The 16,339-nt window shown below is 38.8% G+C and overlaps 1 protein-coding gene across 23 annotated transcripts in view; it reads left to right on the forward strand.

Moving 5' to 3' along the window:
- Positions 1 to 16,339, forward strand: part of MACF1 (microtubule actin crosslinking factor 1) — a 325,507-nt gene that overhangs the window by 267,770 nt on the left and 41,398 nt on the right. For 16 of the 23 annotated variants that reach the window (XM_045859449.1, XM_045859456.1, XM_045859454.1 and 13 more), the window contains 9 exons: positions 3,467 to 3,628; positions 3,827 to 3,997; positions 4,905 to 5,071; positions 10,878 to 11,037; positions 11,370 to 11,696; positions 12,631 to 12,715; positions 13,255 to 13,496; positions 14,405 to 14,611; positions 15,848 to 15,967. In XM_045859449.1, the coding sequence (XP_045715405.1) occupies positions 3,467 to 3,628; positions 3,827 to 3,997; positions 4,905 to 5,071; positions 10,878 to 11,037; positions 11,370 to 11,696; positions 12,631 to 12,715; positions 13,255 to 13,496; positions 14,405 to 14,611; positions 15,848 to 15,967 (1,641 nt within the window). The remainder of the gene's footprint in view (positions 1 to 3,466; positions 3,629 to 3,826; positions 3,998 to 4,904; positions 5,072 to 10,877; positions 11,038 to 11,369; positions 11,697 to 12,630; positions 12,716 to 13,254; positions 13,497 to 14,404; positions 14,612 to 15,847; positions 15,968 to 16,339) is intronic. The other 7 variants (XM_045859460.1, XM_045859462.1, XM_045859461.1 and 4 more) reach the window with 1 other exon arrangement.

Below are 16,339 nucleotides of genomic sequence, written 5' to 3' on the forward strand. Positions count from 1 at the left end.
TGGATCAGTAGGTTGAGCATCATTGCTCAAAGTGAAAGGCTGCTGGTTTGATTCCTGGTCAGGGCAGCATGCCTGGATTGCAGGTTTTGTCCTCAGTCGGGCCATGTGTGAGAGGCAACCACTTAATGTTTCTCTCTCACATTGATGTTTTCTCTCCCTCCCTTCCCCTCTCTCTAAAAATAAGTAAATAAAATCTTTCATAAAATAAAAGATTACTCTCAGTTTAAAGATGGAGCAAACTGCTCTACACTAAGAGTAAACATTCTCAATGTTATTTGGGGTTTATAAATCTCAGATTTCTTGTTTTATATTTTATTAGTTTGTAGTATAGATTATTGGCATAAATACAGAAAACACTGAATGGTTTGCAATTTAAAAAAAAAATCATGCTGGCTACAATGTGTAGAACAGATTTAAGATCAAGGACAGAATAGAGAGACCTGCTAGGCTACTGCAGTTATACAGGTTGCTTGGACTAGAGAGAGGTAACTAGATTTGAAGACAGTTGGGTGGATTTAAGATATATTTTGGAGGTAGAATCAACAAGACTTGAGGAGATACCAAGGATGTTTCTCCTTTCTAGCTTACACAACTGACTAGATGGGGACAGTAGTAAATTGGTGATTAAGGGAAGAACGGATTTGGTCAGGAGAGGAAAGTAGGAAGTGCTATTCAGTTTTAGATTGGTTAGGTTCAAAATGCCTGTGGTTCATTTGTATGACAATATCAAGGAGTCGTTGGATATACAGTTTTAAAGTCATAAGCATTTATCATGGTGAATATTTAAAGCCACAGGAATGAATAGAATTGCCTAGAAGAATATAGAATAAGAGGCCCAGGGCACTTAACATTTGGAGGTCTGGAAGAGCACAAAGGACATCAGAAAGGATCAGTCAGGATGGAAACTAAGAGAATATGGTATTACCAAAGATAAAAGTGGTTTAAGATGTTCTTTGGGAAATTTTCTGTTTTATGTCCTTATTGTATGTTACATCCTTGCAGTAATTTTTACTAATGTTTGCTCTGGGAAATGTCTACCAGCCTGGTTAGTTAATAACATGGCACAGTCCCGTTGAAATACTAAGGAGTAAGAATTTTAATGTCTTAAAGCACCGGGTTGGCAAAACAGCTTTATTTGGGAGTTGAGAGAAGGGAGCAAGTGTTTTCAAATTTACTTTCTTTAACATCCTGTTCACTTGTGTTCAAAATAAATATTTAGATAGCATTTACTTAGAGGTGCTTTCATATTTTTAACCTTATGAAAAAAGATGAGAAAAATACCCATACCACATCAACACAATCCATAGAGAGGAGGTGGGAAACGAAGGAAGAAAGCTGATGCTTCTATAGAAAATGTTCATGAAGTTCAAATTTAAAAAAAAAGAATTAGCTCTCTTATATGGAAGGGATTAAGATATTTAAATATGTACTTTTCTGTGACATTTACATTGCTATCCAATAGAGCAGGGGTGTCAAACTTATTTCTACCAGGGACCACATCAGCCTCAAGGTTGCCTTCAAAGAGCTAAAATAATTTTAGGACTGTATAAATGTAACTACTCCTTAACTGTTAAGGAGTTGAAATTACATTCAGCCCTTTGAAGGCAACTGCAATGTGGGCTGATGTGGCCCCCGGTGGAAATGAGTCTGACACCCCTGTAATAGAGTTTCTTGCCCAGGTAGTTATATCCTCTATCTGTGCTTAGTACAATAGACAGTGGCCACATGTGGCTGTTGCTCACATGAAATGTAGTTAGTGTGGCTGAGGAACTGAATTTTAGTTAAATGAAATAGCCACATGGAATTGCTGGCTACCATGTTAGCACAGAAAGAATGTCACTGTCACTCATAGTGTGAGACAGGATTTGATTGTGGGTAAAAGGGGGAGCTCTTGCACTTGACATCTTCCTCTGTACTTTTGTCTTTTTGCTTTCTTTGCTTTTCCAACCCCCACCACCATTTTATTGCACCCAGGCAACTTAAAACATGGAATTTGTGTTTTGTTCTTTTTTTCTCCCTTTGCTCTGATTTTTCTTCAATGAAAACAACTTTAATACAAAATGGAATCATAGCACTTGCTTTTTCTGGGAACCATGTTGTTGTGGGGAACTTGTCATTTTTAGCTGAACTGCCTTGTTGTGTTGCCTAACAAAATATGGTGTAATCAAATTACAGTATAAAATGAAGCCCACTGGTAATTACCTTTGTAACCTTCCCTTTTTAGTGTTCCTTGGGGCTTTTCCTCCCTGTTGACTCACTTATCCAACTTTCTTTCTTTTCTTTTCTTTTTTTTTAATTTTATTTTAATCATTGTTCAAGTACAGTTTTCTGTCCTCCACTCCCATTCCAGCCCACCCACCCATCAACTTTCTTTCTACAATCAGTTTCCTAATCCTGGTGTGATCTGTGGTTTCATATAGGCCAAAATTAATCTTAACCAATCTTTAAAAGAAAAATTTACATTTATTTTTGTCTTCTATTTTTCTGTCATCCTTCTATCTTAATTGACTCACCTGTCTCACAGAAACTGAAGGAACTTTTTATGGAAGAAATAAGAATGAAAAAATATCCAGATCAGTGTAATGATTGAAAGGAATCTGATATTAGCGACAATATTTATTTCACTCTTTTCCTTAGAGTAGCAAAATTAGTGGCTCTCCTTGTTTCCTTTAGAAATGTCTACTTCACAATGGAGCTTAACTGCGGTAGAAACACACATTGCTTGTTACACTTGTTCACATTGTTTTAAAGTTCTGTTTTGTGGTGAACATGGATATATAGTTTCATTTTCTTAAGTACTTTATGTATATCTGCATCTTACTCAGAGTTACATGTCTGAAGTTGTTAAGGACATTTCCCAGTATTATTGGCCCATTTCCCTTTGTAATCAGAGAAGACTGTTTCAGGATTATTGTGTGTGGTCTGTGGCCCTGGAATAGAATGGAGTTAAATAGCCACAGGGGGATTAAGCTATGAGGTTGGCATTTTTCATACTGTTAATGTGTTTTGGCTAATTGAGTTTATTAGTCCTAGTCAGAGAAGAGCATTGCATATATCGGTGGTCACTTAAAAGCTATTCCCCAAGGTATTTTTAATCTTAACTAGTAGTCATTTGGTATCATCTTCCCTTTTTGGATTGATATACATATATCACATTTACTTCTATGATATCTCAAGGTTGATGCTTCTCTCTGTAGATTTTTGCATTAAAAATTAAGCAAACATGCTTTTTAAAAACAGTAAGTCATTGATTGGGTTAAAGACCTAAGTAGTGCCATATTCTCTGTAATTAGTTGTCAATAGGAGGCTGTTGAAATATGAAACCACATTTCCTTGATAGTTCCCTGTAAAAATGGCTTGTTTTCACTTTTTATTCCTGCCCTCTTTGTTAAAATAACCTGTCACTGTGTGGTATAGAAGGTCTGATTCCTCTAGATTAAATCTTCTTTGGCTTACAATTATCTAGATGTTTCAGAAAGAACAGGTGGATCCTCTTCAGATGAAATTACAGCAGGTGAATGGACTTGGCCAGGGGTTGATTCAGAGTGCTGGAAAAAACTGTGATGTGCAGGGTTTGGAACATGACATGGAAGAGATCAATGCTCGATGGAACACACTGAATAAAAAGGTAAGTGGTGGGGGTGGGGGAGCTGCAGGGGATAACAGGCGTACTGGGAATGAAAGGCAAAGAAAAGAGACGTCTAAATCTAAGGTTTTCCTGAATGTAAATGAAAATTTAGCAGTTGCAATCTGTAGTTACTAAAAGGGGTCAGTAGTAATTTAAAAAGCTCTTTGCTTATAATGAACCTCTGTGTCTGTGATACAGGTTGCACAAAGAATTGCACAACTACAGGAGGCTTTGTTGCATTGTGGGAAGTTTCAAGATGCCTTGGAGCCATTGCTCAGCTGGTTGGCAGACACTGAGGAGCTCATAGCCAATCAGAAACCTCCATCTGCCGAGTATAAGGTGGTGAAAGCACAAATCCAGGAACAGAAGGTAAATGAGAATGTTGGGACAGTGAACTATTAACAGCCGCAGGGAATGGCAGGCAACACATTTGCTTATAGTTTAAGGAGCATGTTCAGGAGGTTTAGTAGAATCCTCACATACTTTGTGTGATCCTGAAAAGACAGATAGAAATTTATTTTTACCATCTTACTTTAATGTACTGGCTTGCTGTGGCATGTATTAGACTGAACAATTTTACTTGTTCATGTATCCTGTTTCAATGTTTCAGTCACAGCTTTACTTAAAAGGTTTTTGGTGTTTTCAGGATCAGCAGTATCCTAAATGTATATATTATGTATAAGGTGCTATCTAAATACAGGTTTTTTATTTTTCATTTCAGTGCATTTTTCTCCTGGTTCAAAATAAATGTACTGTTAGCCATCAATCAATTGTAATGGCAATCAATTCTCTGTTTAAAAACAAGTGTATGTCCCTGCCTGGTGTGGCTCGGTTGATTGGGCATTGTTCTGCAAAGTGAAAGGTGGCCACTTTCATTCCTTGTCAGGGTACATGCTTGAGTTGTGGGTTCAGTCCCCAGTTGGGGTGCATACAACAAGCCACAAAAAGGCAACCATTCGATGTTTCTCTCCTTTTTTTTTTTTTTTGCCTCCCTTCCCCCTCTCTAAAAACAAATAAAATCTTAAAAAAAAAACAAGCATATGAAACATTTATGTGGATGATAGGAACTATGCTATATATCTTATATTTTTGCCTCAAAGTGGAAAAAAAAACTTCTGTTACTCAGTTAAGCTTAGGATTTGGTAGGGTAGAGATTGGGTGTTTTTTTTTGTTTTGTTTTTTTTTTAATTTTGTTGGGGTTTTTTTACCCTTATTTCAAATTTTGAAGTGACCCCCTGTTATCACTTTTCATTCTCTTTGAACATGTGAACAATAGTTGCTCCAGCGACTCCTAGATGATCGAAAGGCCACGGTAGACATGCTTCAAGCAGAAGGAGGCAGAATAGCCCAGTCAGCTGAGCTGGCTGATAGAGAGAAAATCACTGGACAGTTGGAGAGTCTGGAAAGTAGATGGACTGGACTACTCAGCAAGGCAGCAGCCAGGTAAGGACAAAAGGGTTTTGAGGATGGGTCAGAAAAGATTTGTTGTGTCCTGCTTTGATTTGCTATGCCTGAGGTGCCCTAAAAGCTCCTATATGCTCCGTACAGTGCTTTGGAAGGTGTTCAATGGCTTTTATCTTGAAGAGGGATACATTCTTAGAAATGATCCTCATAACCAGAATAACTCCCAGGAAATGAGCCTCAGCTCCTCCATAAATGCCTGAGAACTGGAAGACTGATTGCTCTGTGTTATTCTGCCGCAAAATAATCATGGTTCCAAACAAGACACAGACTCCTGCAATCCAGCCAGTTATTTCTGAGTGTTTGAAACAGATTTTTTTCCCTTCATATTTATAAATGTTTTTGATAACTTGGGGCTGAAATTTATATTTCATTTCTGTCCACTTATTCTAATACTAGATACTTTTTCATCAAGGAGCTAGTCTGTAGTTCTGCTAAATATTTGTGCATTCAAAAAATACACAAACTTTACTTTCTTCAATAAATGGCCAAAAGAAGGCAGTATACTTCTGTCCTCCAAGGCAGTGCTTGCTTTTTCCATAGCTATAAGTTACCCCAATGTCACTTGAGCTTAATAAGTCACATGGATATCTTTACTTTTAGCCTGTATAGTCCCCAGTTTTAATAAATGCCACTCAGAAATCAGTATGGGAGTAGTAGAGTTGATCACTTATTATTATAGTCCTTCAGTTGTCTAGGTAGCCAATGGCAGTCTTCAAATAACTTCCTCTTCAGTCTCTTTCCTCTCACTTGCTCATGGCTTACTTATTTCTTATCTGAGTTGCAAAGTTCAACTTAGTTTTCACTGCTTTTCTTCTTTCCCTGTCCATTTCCAATAATATTGCCATTAACCTTCTAGTTACCTAGGCTTAAAACCTCAATGCCATTGTTGCCCTTCCCTCCCGCCCCAACTTTGTGTCTCACATCTATCTACCAGTATGCTAAATTCTGTACACTGTACTTCTGCAGTGTCTCCCCACTCACGTACCTCAGTTCATGACTTACAGGTTCTCACTTGGGCTAGTTCACGTGAGGTAGTGCATCTGAGGTAGCTTTCTAAGTAATCACTCATCACTCAATTGCCACTTGCCCTCAGGCCTTTGCTGCATTGCATGCTCGAAGACCATTTTAATGACTCCCTGTTGCCTATAAATAAAATCTAAACTGACAACATTCAAAGATTTCTACTATTTGGCCTTAACCTACCTTTCTTAGTTTCCACTATTGTTCTCAGTTTATATATTAAAAAAGAAAATCATATTTTGTTCTTCAAAATCTTCTGTCAGTTTACTAATTCTGTCTTTGCTTGATGGCATTGCATCTTCCATGAAATATTCTTGGCCATTTTCTCTTCTTCTATGAAGCTTGTCTTTATTCCCCAAGTATAGAATAACCTCACCTTCCTCCTAACTGCCATAACTTTTTAGCAATACCTTGTGTTATGGTCATTATTTTATGTAGTACTTACCTCCCCGGTCCATAAGCCTGTTAAAGTCATGATTTGTTTCTAATGTATCTTTTTATGACTTACATTCTTTTACCCTACCCTGTTCATCCTCCTAGCCTAACACAGTTTCTAGGCCATTACATTAAAGAAAAATGCCAAGAGCAGCTTCATTTGTTACAGATATTCTAAAGACTTTCATTTAAATTTTTAATACTAGATTTTGCTGCCTCTAAATTATTTTAGCTATCGTATTTTGCCATGTATAATGCACACCCACATTTTTGTCCCGAACTCTCAGGAAAAAAATCTTTTGTTTTGATTTTTTTGATTCAAAATTTTTATTTATTTATTTATATTTAGATACTTGTTTTTTGTATCATAAAAAAGAATCTTAGCATTTATTTTTTAACATATTATGGTACAAGAAGTTTTATGTAACAAATAATCACAAAACACAACAAATACAAGGTGTTTCAGGTGCTAACCATACATAGGGCACATCCTTTTTTCTCAAAAATATGGGTAAAATAGTGCACATTTTGCATTATACACAGCAAAATACAGTATTCCCTTTGTCTACCCTAAGATCTCTACACATTGAGTCCTTCAAACTTTCAGATTCCAAAATTAGAGATAAGTCAGAAAGGCATAGAAATTAGGGGTAATATTTTAATGAAATTCTGTTTTAATATTAATCTTTAAAATAATATGTTTAGGTGTATTAATTAAAGATATATTTTGAAGGCTTGCATAACAAAATTAAGAAAGGGAAATTCTGTACTTCACATTGACGCTTAAAAATGGCATCTAAAAATATTTTCCTTTATATTCAAACATAATTGGATTTCCAGATAATTAAAATGGCAAATCTTTATATTTAGATCATTTCTTAATAAAAATAAGTCTGTCCAGGCCCTGGCTGGGTAGCTTAGTTGGTTAGAACATCGCCCTGATACACCAAGGTTATAGGTTTGATCTCTGGTCAGGGCACAGACAAGAAGAAACCAATGAACGCATCAATGAGTGGAACAACAAATCTCTCTCTCCCCCTCCTACTCCCCTACTCTTCATTCCCTCCCTCCCTCCCTCCTGCCCTCCTTCCCTCTGTCCCTCCCTGTCTCCCTCTCCCTTTCTTTTTCTCTCTCTCTAAGAACCATTTTTTTTTTTTAGTTTGTCCATAGGGCCTGGCGCAAAGTAGCTGTTCAGTAATGGTTTGCTGAAGTAAAGTGCATCCTATACCCCTGGGCCTTTTTAAGTGACCTAGGGTATAGTCTATTCTTAATGATTCAAAGTAATCATCAAGACCTTTATTATTCTGTGTACTAATAGTGTTCTATGGTTGTTTTTCTTTTTCTTAAATATATTTTATTGATTATGCTATTACAGTTGTCCCATCTCCTCCCTTCACGCCCCTCCACCCTGCACACCCTCTCCCACCCACATTCCTCCCCTTTAGTTCATGTCCATGTGTTGTAAGTTCTTTACCTTCTACATTTCCCATACTATTCTTACCCTCCCCGTCTGTTTTCTACCTCTTGTCCATGCTACTTACTCTGTGTATCTTTTCCCCCTCTCTCCTCCTCCTGCTCCCTTGTTCCTAACCCTCCATGTGATCTCCATTTCTGTGGTTCTGTTCCTGTTCTAGTTGATTGCTTAGTTTGTTTTTGTTTTTGTTTTAGGCGTGGTTCATAATTGTGAGTTTGCTGTCATTTTACTATACATGTTTTTTATCTTCTTTTCTTAGATAAGTCCCATTAACATTTCATAAAATAAGGGCTTGGTGATGATGAACTCCTTTAACTTGACCTTATCTGAGAAGCACTTTATCTGCCCTTCCATTCTAAATGAAAGCTTTGCTGGATAGAGTAATCTGGGATATAGGTCCTTGTCTTTCATGACTTGGAATACTTCTTTCCAGCCCCTTCTTTCCTGCAAGGTCTCTTTTGAGAAATCAGCTGACAGTCTGATGGGAACTCCTTTGTAGGTTACTGTCCTCTTATCTCTTGCTGCTTCTAGGATTCTCTCCTTTATTTTCACCTTGGCTAATATAATTATGATGTGCCTTGGTGTGTGCTTCCTTGAGTGCAGCTTCTTTGGGACTCTCTGAGCCTCCTGGACTTCCTGGAAGTCTATTTCCTTTGCCAGGTTGGGGAATTTCTGCTTTATTATTGTTCAAATAAGTTTTCCACTTGTTGCTCTTCCTCTTCCCCTTCTGGTACCCCTATAATTCGGATGTTGGAATATTTAAAGATGTCCTGGAGGTTTCTAAGCCTCTCCTCATTTTTTTGAATTCTTGTTTCTCCATTCTTTTCTGTTTTGTTGTTTCTTCCTTCCTTCTGGTCCACTCTATTGATTTGAGTCCCAGTTTCCTTCCCATCACTATTGGTTTCCTGTGCATTTTCCTTCATTTCATTTATCGTAGCCTTCATTTTTTCATCTAATTTGTGACCAAATTCAACCAATTCTGGGAGCATCCTGATCACCAGTTCTTTGAACTGTGCATCTGATAGGCAGGCTGGTTATCTCTTCATCGCTTAGTTGTATTTACTGTGGAGCTTTGATCTGATCTTCCATTTGGGCCTTTTTCCGGGGGAGTTGATCTGGTCGAGCCTGTTAGGTATGAGGGGCAGAGCCTTAGGTTTTCACCAGGACGGGGCAGCCCAGTCGCTGGGTTGTGACGTTGTATGTGGGGGTGGGGCCCAAGAGGGAACAATGGCTCTTGCTTCTCTCTGCCTCAGATTTCCGTCCCTTCCGCCACTTCCCCCAAGCTAACTGGGCCTTTCTGGTGATAATTCCCATGTGGGTGGGTTTGTGCACGTTCTAGGACCCCGTGGGTTTCTCCAATGCACTTTCCTGTGAGGCTGGGAGTCTCTCCCTGCGCCTTAACCCCCACAAGTGCTTCCAATCAGTGTCCCGAGGTTCTGTTTCTGGGCGCTGGGACCCTGGGTTGTGTGATCAGTCTCACTGCCCAATTTTGCCTGGTTTATCTACGTGAGAATGTGGGACTGCCCGGACAGCCAGGCACCTTGCACACAGCGCCTTGCTTCACAGTCGCTACCTTGCTGGGTATGCCAGTCACCTGTGCACCCAGGGTCCTCCCGCTGCAGTCTTGCACCCAGGATGCCTTACACACCCGGTGCCACCACTTTTTGTGCCACGACCCCTCTCCATTGGGCTGCCGGACTCCACCCTTCCTACCGGTCTGGATGAATGTGTATATTTTAACTCCTTGGTTGTCCAACTTCCATACAGTTCAATTGTCTGTCAGATCTGATTGTTATCTTGTTTCTTAATTGTTGCTGACCTTCTTTTGGTTGTGTGAGGAGGCACAGCGTGTCTGCCTATGCCTCCATCTTGGCCAGAAGTCTGTGGTTGTTTTTCTTATTAGACTCTCCAACATTCAGGCTTCCTCTCCCCTTTGTAATCTGCTGTATTTAATCTATAGAGAACTTGAAATCTAGGCTTAGTATGGATGTTACATTAAGCTATAAAGTCCATAGTTCTGCTGTTTGTGTTGGCAAATTTAGCTCTAGTCTGAGGTCATTTTTTTTGCCCTAAATCTGGATTCAAATTTATGTCCTGGGGCTTGAAATTACTAGAAGCCTTACTGGATTTAGAGAGATGGAAAGGGTATTCTAGTTTATAGTCTGCCTATTCTTTTCAAATGCTCTCTTCTCTTCATTCACAAGTGAAGATGACAGAGAGAAAAAAAAATGAGGACCGATGATTTTTCTACTCCTTCAAACTTTATTTTGGTCTCATGTTCAGGTGATGCATAAGCTACATTCCATAGGAGAAAGAGCATTAGAAGGTCCAATTCTCATCCTCATTGTACTATTTCTGCTCACCAGGCCCCTTGGACAAACCTGTCTTTTGGCCTTTAGGGTCAGTTATCTTTTGTAGTCGTGGGATGATTATTCTGCCTACACTGCAAAGTTATAACAAAATCAAAATAATATAATGCTCATGAAAACCTCTAAAACAGCAAAGTGCTATATATGTATGTTCTGTTTACTGTTGATACTTAAAATGTACCTGGTCGATAGTGATCTTTCACTGAATATAGTAGTATTGTCTGTGGGGTTTGGTTTTGTTTTTTTAAGATTTTATTTATTTTTTGGGAGGGGAAGGGAAGGAGAAACACCAATGTGTGGTTGCCTCTCCCACACCCCCTGGTGGGGACCTGGCCTGCAACCCAGGCATGGCCCTAGGCTGGGAATCGAACCAGCAACTCTTTGGTTCACAGACTGGCACTCACTTCACTGAGCCACACCATCCAGGGCTGTTATCGGTCTTAATGTGACTTTTCGCCTTAACAGCTTTTTTTGTATATTTGTGTAGGCAAAAACAGCTGGAAGATATCCTGGTTCTGGCCAAACAATTCCATGAGACAGCTGAGCCTATTTCTGACTTCTTATCTGTCACAGAGAAAAAGCTTGCTAACTCAGAACCTGTTGGCACTCAGACTGCTAAAATACAGCAGCAGATCATTCGGCACAAGGTAGGAAGTAGTTGTGATAAATGAAAGCAAAGAACTGGGATCCGAAATCCTGGAAATTAGAAAGCTGCCTGCAACATGCTAGAAGATGTGTTTGGGGGGGTGGGGGGTTAAAGTTTAAAGCATGCTCAAATTATTAACTAGAGTAGTCTCATCTTTGATAAATATCGACTAATAGACTACCATCAGAAAAATACTTGTGTTCTTTTTGCCCTTTATAGGTAAACTTTTTGCATTATTATTTAATTTATTACATCACTTGTTATTCATTGTTTCATGTTTACTTTTCATTTATTTTGTTTCTGTTATTCATTTTTTTCCATCTGGATTTCCAGGCCCTGGAGGAGGAAATAGAAAGCCATGCAGCAGATGTGCACCAGGCAGTCAAAATTGGGCAGTCCCTCTCCTCCCTGACATGCTCTGCAGAACAGGGTGTGCTCTCAGAAAAGCTAGACTCATTGCAGGCCCGATACAGTGAGATTCAAGACCGGTGCTGTCGGAAAGCAGCCCTGCTTGAACAAGCACTGTTTAATGCTAGACTGTTCGGGGAGGATGAGGTGGAGGTGCTCAACTGGCTGGCTGAGGTTGAGGACAAGCTCAGTTCAGTGTTCGTAAAGGATTACAGACAGGATGTCCTGCAGAAACAGCATGCTGACCACCTGGTATTCATGTTTTCCATTCTTACTGGTTATATTTTATAATTTTGTTCACATTTCTCTCTTCATTTCTTTTTTATTCCTAACATTTCAACTTTATACATAAGTGCGTACTTACAGACTTATTGCTGAGAACTAATTGATTTTCTGATGAGTCCTTGGAAATGCTTGTACTTAACACACTGAATCAAAGATGATCCAGAGTGTAGTGAGGGGCCATCTCAATTCCAATCAGGTTTTACATTACTAAGTAATATATCACTCAGTTTCCATCTGAACAGAAGCTTTCATAAAACCAGGTTGCCTAAATAGTTCCCAGGGTTTGATCATATACCTATAACTTTTTACATATTTCTAGAACGTATATGCTCACATTCCAGGGGTTCTACATCATCTTAGATTAATTTGCATTTTCATTTCATCAAATGAAATTCATTAAATTTTATTTTATGAGATTTCTTTTGGGATGGTAAAAACAGGCAAAGCAGGGTAGTTTTTGTTGTCATTTTTGGTAATCTGACTTTCTTCTACTTCATTGATTTCAGGTATTGAGAGTTTTTAACCAGGATTTAAATCTGCTTGTTTCTTGCTGATTTTCTTCTTTTTGAAATTTCTGTCTTCTTTGTTTTGGACATAATAGATATTTTTGCTGAATTCTACTCTGCCTTTCTGGGGTTCAGGTTTAGTACCAGTAAATTGGCAAAATGTATTTAATCCTAAAACTTCTCATCCAGTACAAAGGGAAGTTTGTCTGTGAGTATCTGATTTAATTATTTTGAGTAATTAAAGATGTAACCAAAGAGATAATGAAGGAATCAAATATCTGATGTTTAAACTGAACTGCTATTCATCTCCTTACTTTAAATTTCATCACTTAAAGCTCTCATTTCTTTCCCCTTGTCTTGCCAGTTTTAGGATTAATAGTATTCTTTTCTTTCAGGCTTTAAATGAAGAAATTGTTAATAGAAAGAAGAACGTAGATCAAGCTATTAAAAACGGTCAGGCTCTTCTAAAACAAACTACAGGTACTTTGAAAAGTGCATCTCTTAGCACCTCTATACATGCATAGACAATCACATATCCAAGGAAGTAAGCACCCTGCATTAGCCACTTCTCTTTGGTTACAGAAGCCTAGTATTCACTGATTATGTTACCATACCTCCCTGGCACCCACTCCCCCACCAACAGCCTAGGTCCTATTTCCTGTTAAACCTTTTGAAACTAAGACTGTGTTGTCTCACATCTGGCTATCGATGATGACTCCCCCTACCCTCCAATATGTTGAAAGCCAGCATTCACTGAAAGGTTCTGGGAACATGTAGAACACCTGTCGTTGAACTCAGATCTTAATAATTTGAGAAGTAACTTCTTTTATTGATTAAAAGGTTTATTTCCCTCCTCCCTCAGCATGGGATGCTAGGTAAAATTACTATCCTAGGGTGAGAGCATCTATAAAATGTAAGCTCTGATTTGAAGAAAGGGGGATTAAGGAACTAATTTGTTCCCAAAAGGGGACTCCCCCATGTTCTCTTAAATGTGAATAATTGTGAGCGGTCTCCCATAGGTGAAGAGGTTTTGCTTATCCAAGAGAAACTGGATGGAATAAAGACTCGCTATGCAGATATCACAGTCACTAGCTCCAAGGCTCTCCGAACTTTAGAGCAAGCCCGGCAGCTGGCCACCAAGTTCCAGTCTACTTACGAGGAACTGACCGGGTGGCTGAGGGAGGTGGAGGAGGAGCTGGCAGCCAGTGGAGGACAGTCTCCCGCAGGGGAACAAATACCCCAGTTTCAGCAAAGACAGAAGGTAAGCTGTCATTTCATACTGTAGAAGGAAAAAAGTTTTCCTCTTAGAATTCTGAAGTTTAAATTCTTAAGTTTCATCACTAACTCTCTCTCTACCTTAAATTGAAACCAAAAATTTCTGCCTGCCCCCTTTCTTGTTTACCATGGACAGTAAGATTTGACATAAAGACAGACCAATATAAAACCACTTGTTATGGTCTGAAAAAGAAAAAAGATTGAGTCTCAAATCCCTAGGAACTTTGTATAACATTTTAGAATTTGCTTTTGTGATTCATTCTCTAAAGAGTACTTCATGTTAATAGTACTTGACTCTCCTGCAGGATCTAGTACAGTTCTGGATGCATAGAAGTAGGTACTCATTGAGTTAAATGCCTAAGGATAAAACACTGTTTATCATTTCTGTTGAAATAAGGAGAAAAAAGAAGCACTATTTATTTTACACAGAGACAGTCTCTGGCTCAAGAAGTCTCACAGCCCTAACTGGTGTGGCTCAGTGGGTTGGGCGTTGTCCTACAAACCAAAAGGTCATCCATTCGATTTTCGGTCAGGGCACATGCCTGGGTTGCCAGCCAGGTCCCCCATTTGGAGGCATACAAGAGGCAGCTGATCAGTGTTTCTCTTGTACATTGATGTTTTGTTCCTTTTCTTTCTCCCTCCCTTCCCCTCTCTCTAAAAATAAATAAAATCTTTCAAAAATGTTTGCAGACAGTTCTAAACAGTAGCTAAGCTAAAGTCAAGCTTGGAATGATTTTTTTTTTTTTTAAATCTAAGGCAAGAAAAAAATAAGTACAGGAAGGAGGTCAAAGCCCTGCTGGGATGTGTGGCAGAAATACTACTTCCCAGCCACTGTAGCTGCTGATGTGCTTAATTTAGCAGGGTCTGGCCTGAAAACTTTTTTTTCTTCCTTAGGAATTAAAGAAGGAGGTCATGGAGCACAGGCTGGTGTTGGACACAGTGAATGAGGTGAGCCGTGCTCTCTTAGAGCTGGTGCCCTGGAGAGCCAGAGAAGGGCTGGATAAACTCGTGTCTGATGCCAATGAGCAGTACAAGCTTGTCAGCGACACTGTTGGACAAAGAGTGGATGAAATTGATGCTGCTATTCAGAGGTCACAACAGGTAATGTTTATGAACACCTCTGCATTAATATTTTTGGCAGTGGAGATGTGTATGCGAGAGAAAAAACTATGATCCACATAAATAATAGGCTCAGGAATAGGAAAAACAAGATCAAGGTAAATCCAATGCAACAAATTATTTCAATGACAAGAAGTGATTGGGTAAAGGTATGTGAGGATGGCTTTGGTTTGACCCTAAGTACTTGACCCCTTTGAGCAGAGAACCTGGGGAAGTGTCAGTGAGCCCTCTCTTTAACTAATGCCCTGCTAAGAGGCAGGTGGTGATGAGAGTAGATAATATCTAGACCCAAAAGGTCCAAATGCTTATCACAATCTTAGTTTGACATAGTCAACCGTTTTAGCATTAGGTGGAAGAGGGGAAGGGACCAAGAACTATAATTACTACCAAATATGCCAACCAAAATAGCAGAGCCATCCAAAATAGAACCCTCCCAGTAAACACAGGTGTCATATTTCCCTCCATGTTTTTTCCTTCCTGCTTTCTTGAGAAAAGGTTTTTGCTTTTCTTTGCAGCGGGATATGCACCTATTAATGTGCCATGGTATAAAAAAATAATATAACATGACTCCTTGAGTTCATAGTGATAAGTGCTTTATGAACCACACAGAAGTTTGCTCTGACTCCAAGTGCATTCCAGTATGTCTTTATTGATATCTCTAATCTTGGTCGGATAATTGAGTATAAAGTTTATCGCGCTTAGGAGTTTTCTTTTCTCTGTAAATACTAGTTTAGGTTTATATAGTTGAAGAGGAAAGATAAAAGATTGAAGGACCCTGATCAAACAACAGTCATGTAGAACTTGTTCTTAGTTTTTCTGTTACTTTATAACTGTTAAATCTTCTTTGGTCTTATGCTTCTTCAGCTGAGTGAGTACTTCAAAGTTAACTTGACTTAGCTGTCTGCTGCCGTGTTTATATTTAAACATGACTAAAACTATTGTTCAGTGTATGGGTAGAAAGAAGGACTGGCAGAAAAAGCACAGCCTTATTAAAACAGATTAGAAGTATATTTCTTTAAGAGTGTCAATTTCCATTGTTGTTTGTATGTGTAGGACCACTAACTGGATTCTATAACTTCTTTTTAAAGAAGATGAAATAGGATCAACTCATATTTGTTGATGTATAAGCAATTCTAAATTGTCTGCATTTTTATATGAATTCTAAGAAGGAAGACCCGGCTATATATAATGTGTTCACTTTTTTTCAATGTCTGTTAGTATGAGCAAGCCGCTGATGCAGAACTGGCTTGGGTTGCTGAAACAAAACGGAAACTGATGGCCCTGGGTCCAATTCGCCTGGAACAGGACCAGACCACAGCTCAGCTGCAAGTACAGAAGGTAAGTGTAACACTGGTGTGTCCACTGTGTCCTGAGCTAGTATAATCACCTCAGCTTAGAGTGACTAGGAGAGAGTTTCTGACTGCTACTCCAAGTCAAACGGAATGATGTTAGGTCATGGTGGTGGATAGAGACTCATTTTATAGTTGGTTAGGATGAGGAAGAGCTTTCTTACTTTGTGAAAAGGGAAGAAATAGGCTCATTAGTCCAAGAAAGGGTAATAATTTTCTGATGATTTTCATGAGGGAAGATATTTTTTGTAAGCTATTTAAAGATAAATGTTGCAGATGTGTGAATAGGCAAAGTGTCAAACTTGATAACAAGTTTTGATGTGGCTTTATTAAAGCAAAGAATTTTTTATAGGCTTGTTTG

This window comes from Phyllostomus hastatus, unplaced genomic scaffold, assembly GCF_019186645.2.
Source record: "Phyllostomus hastatus isolate PE091 unplaced genomic scaffold, TTU_PhHast_1.1 phas_scaffold_182, whole genome shotgun sequence".
Classification (NCBI taxonomy): Eukaryota; Metazoa; Chordata; class Mammalia; order Chiroptera; family Phyllostomidae; genus Phyllostomus; species Phyllostomus hastatus.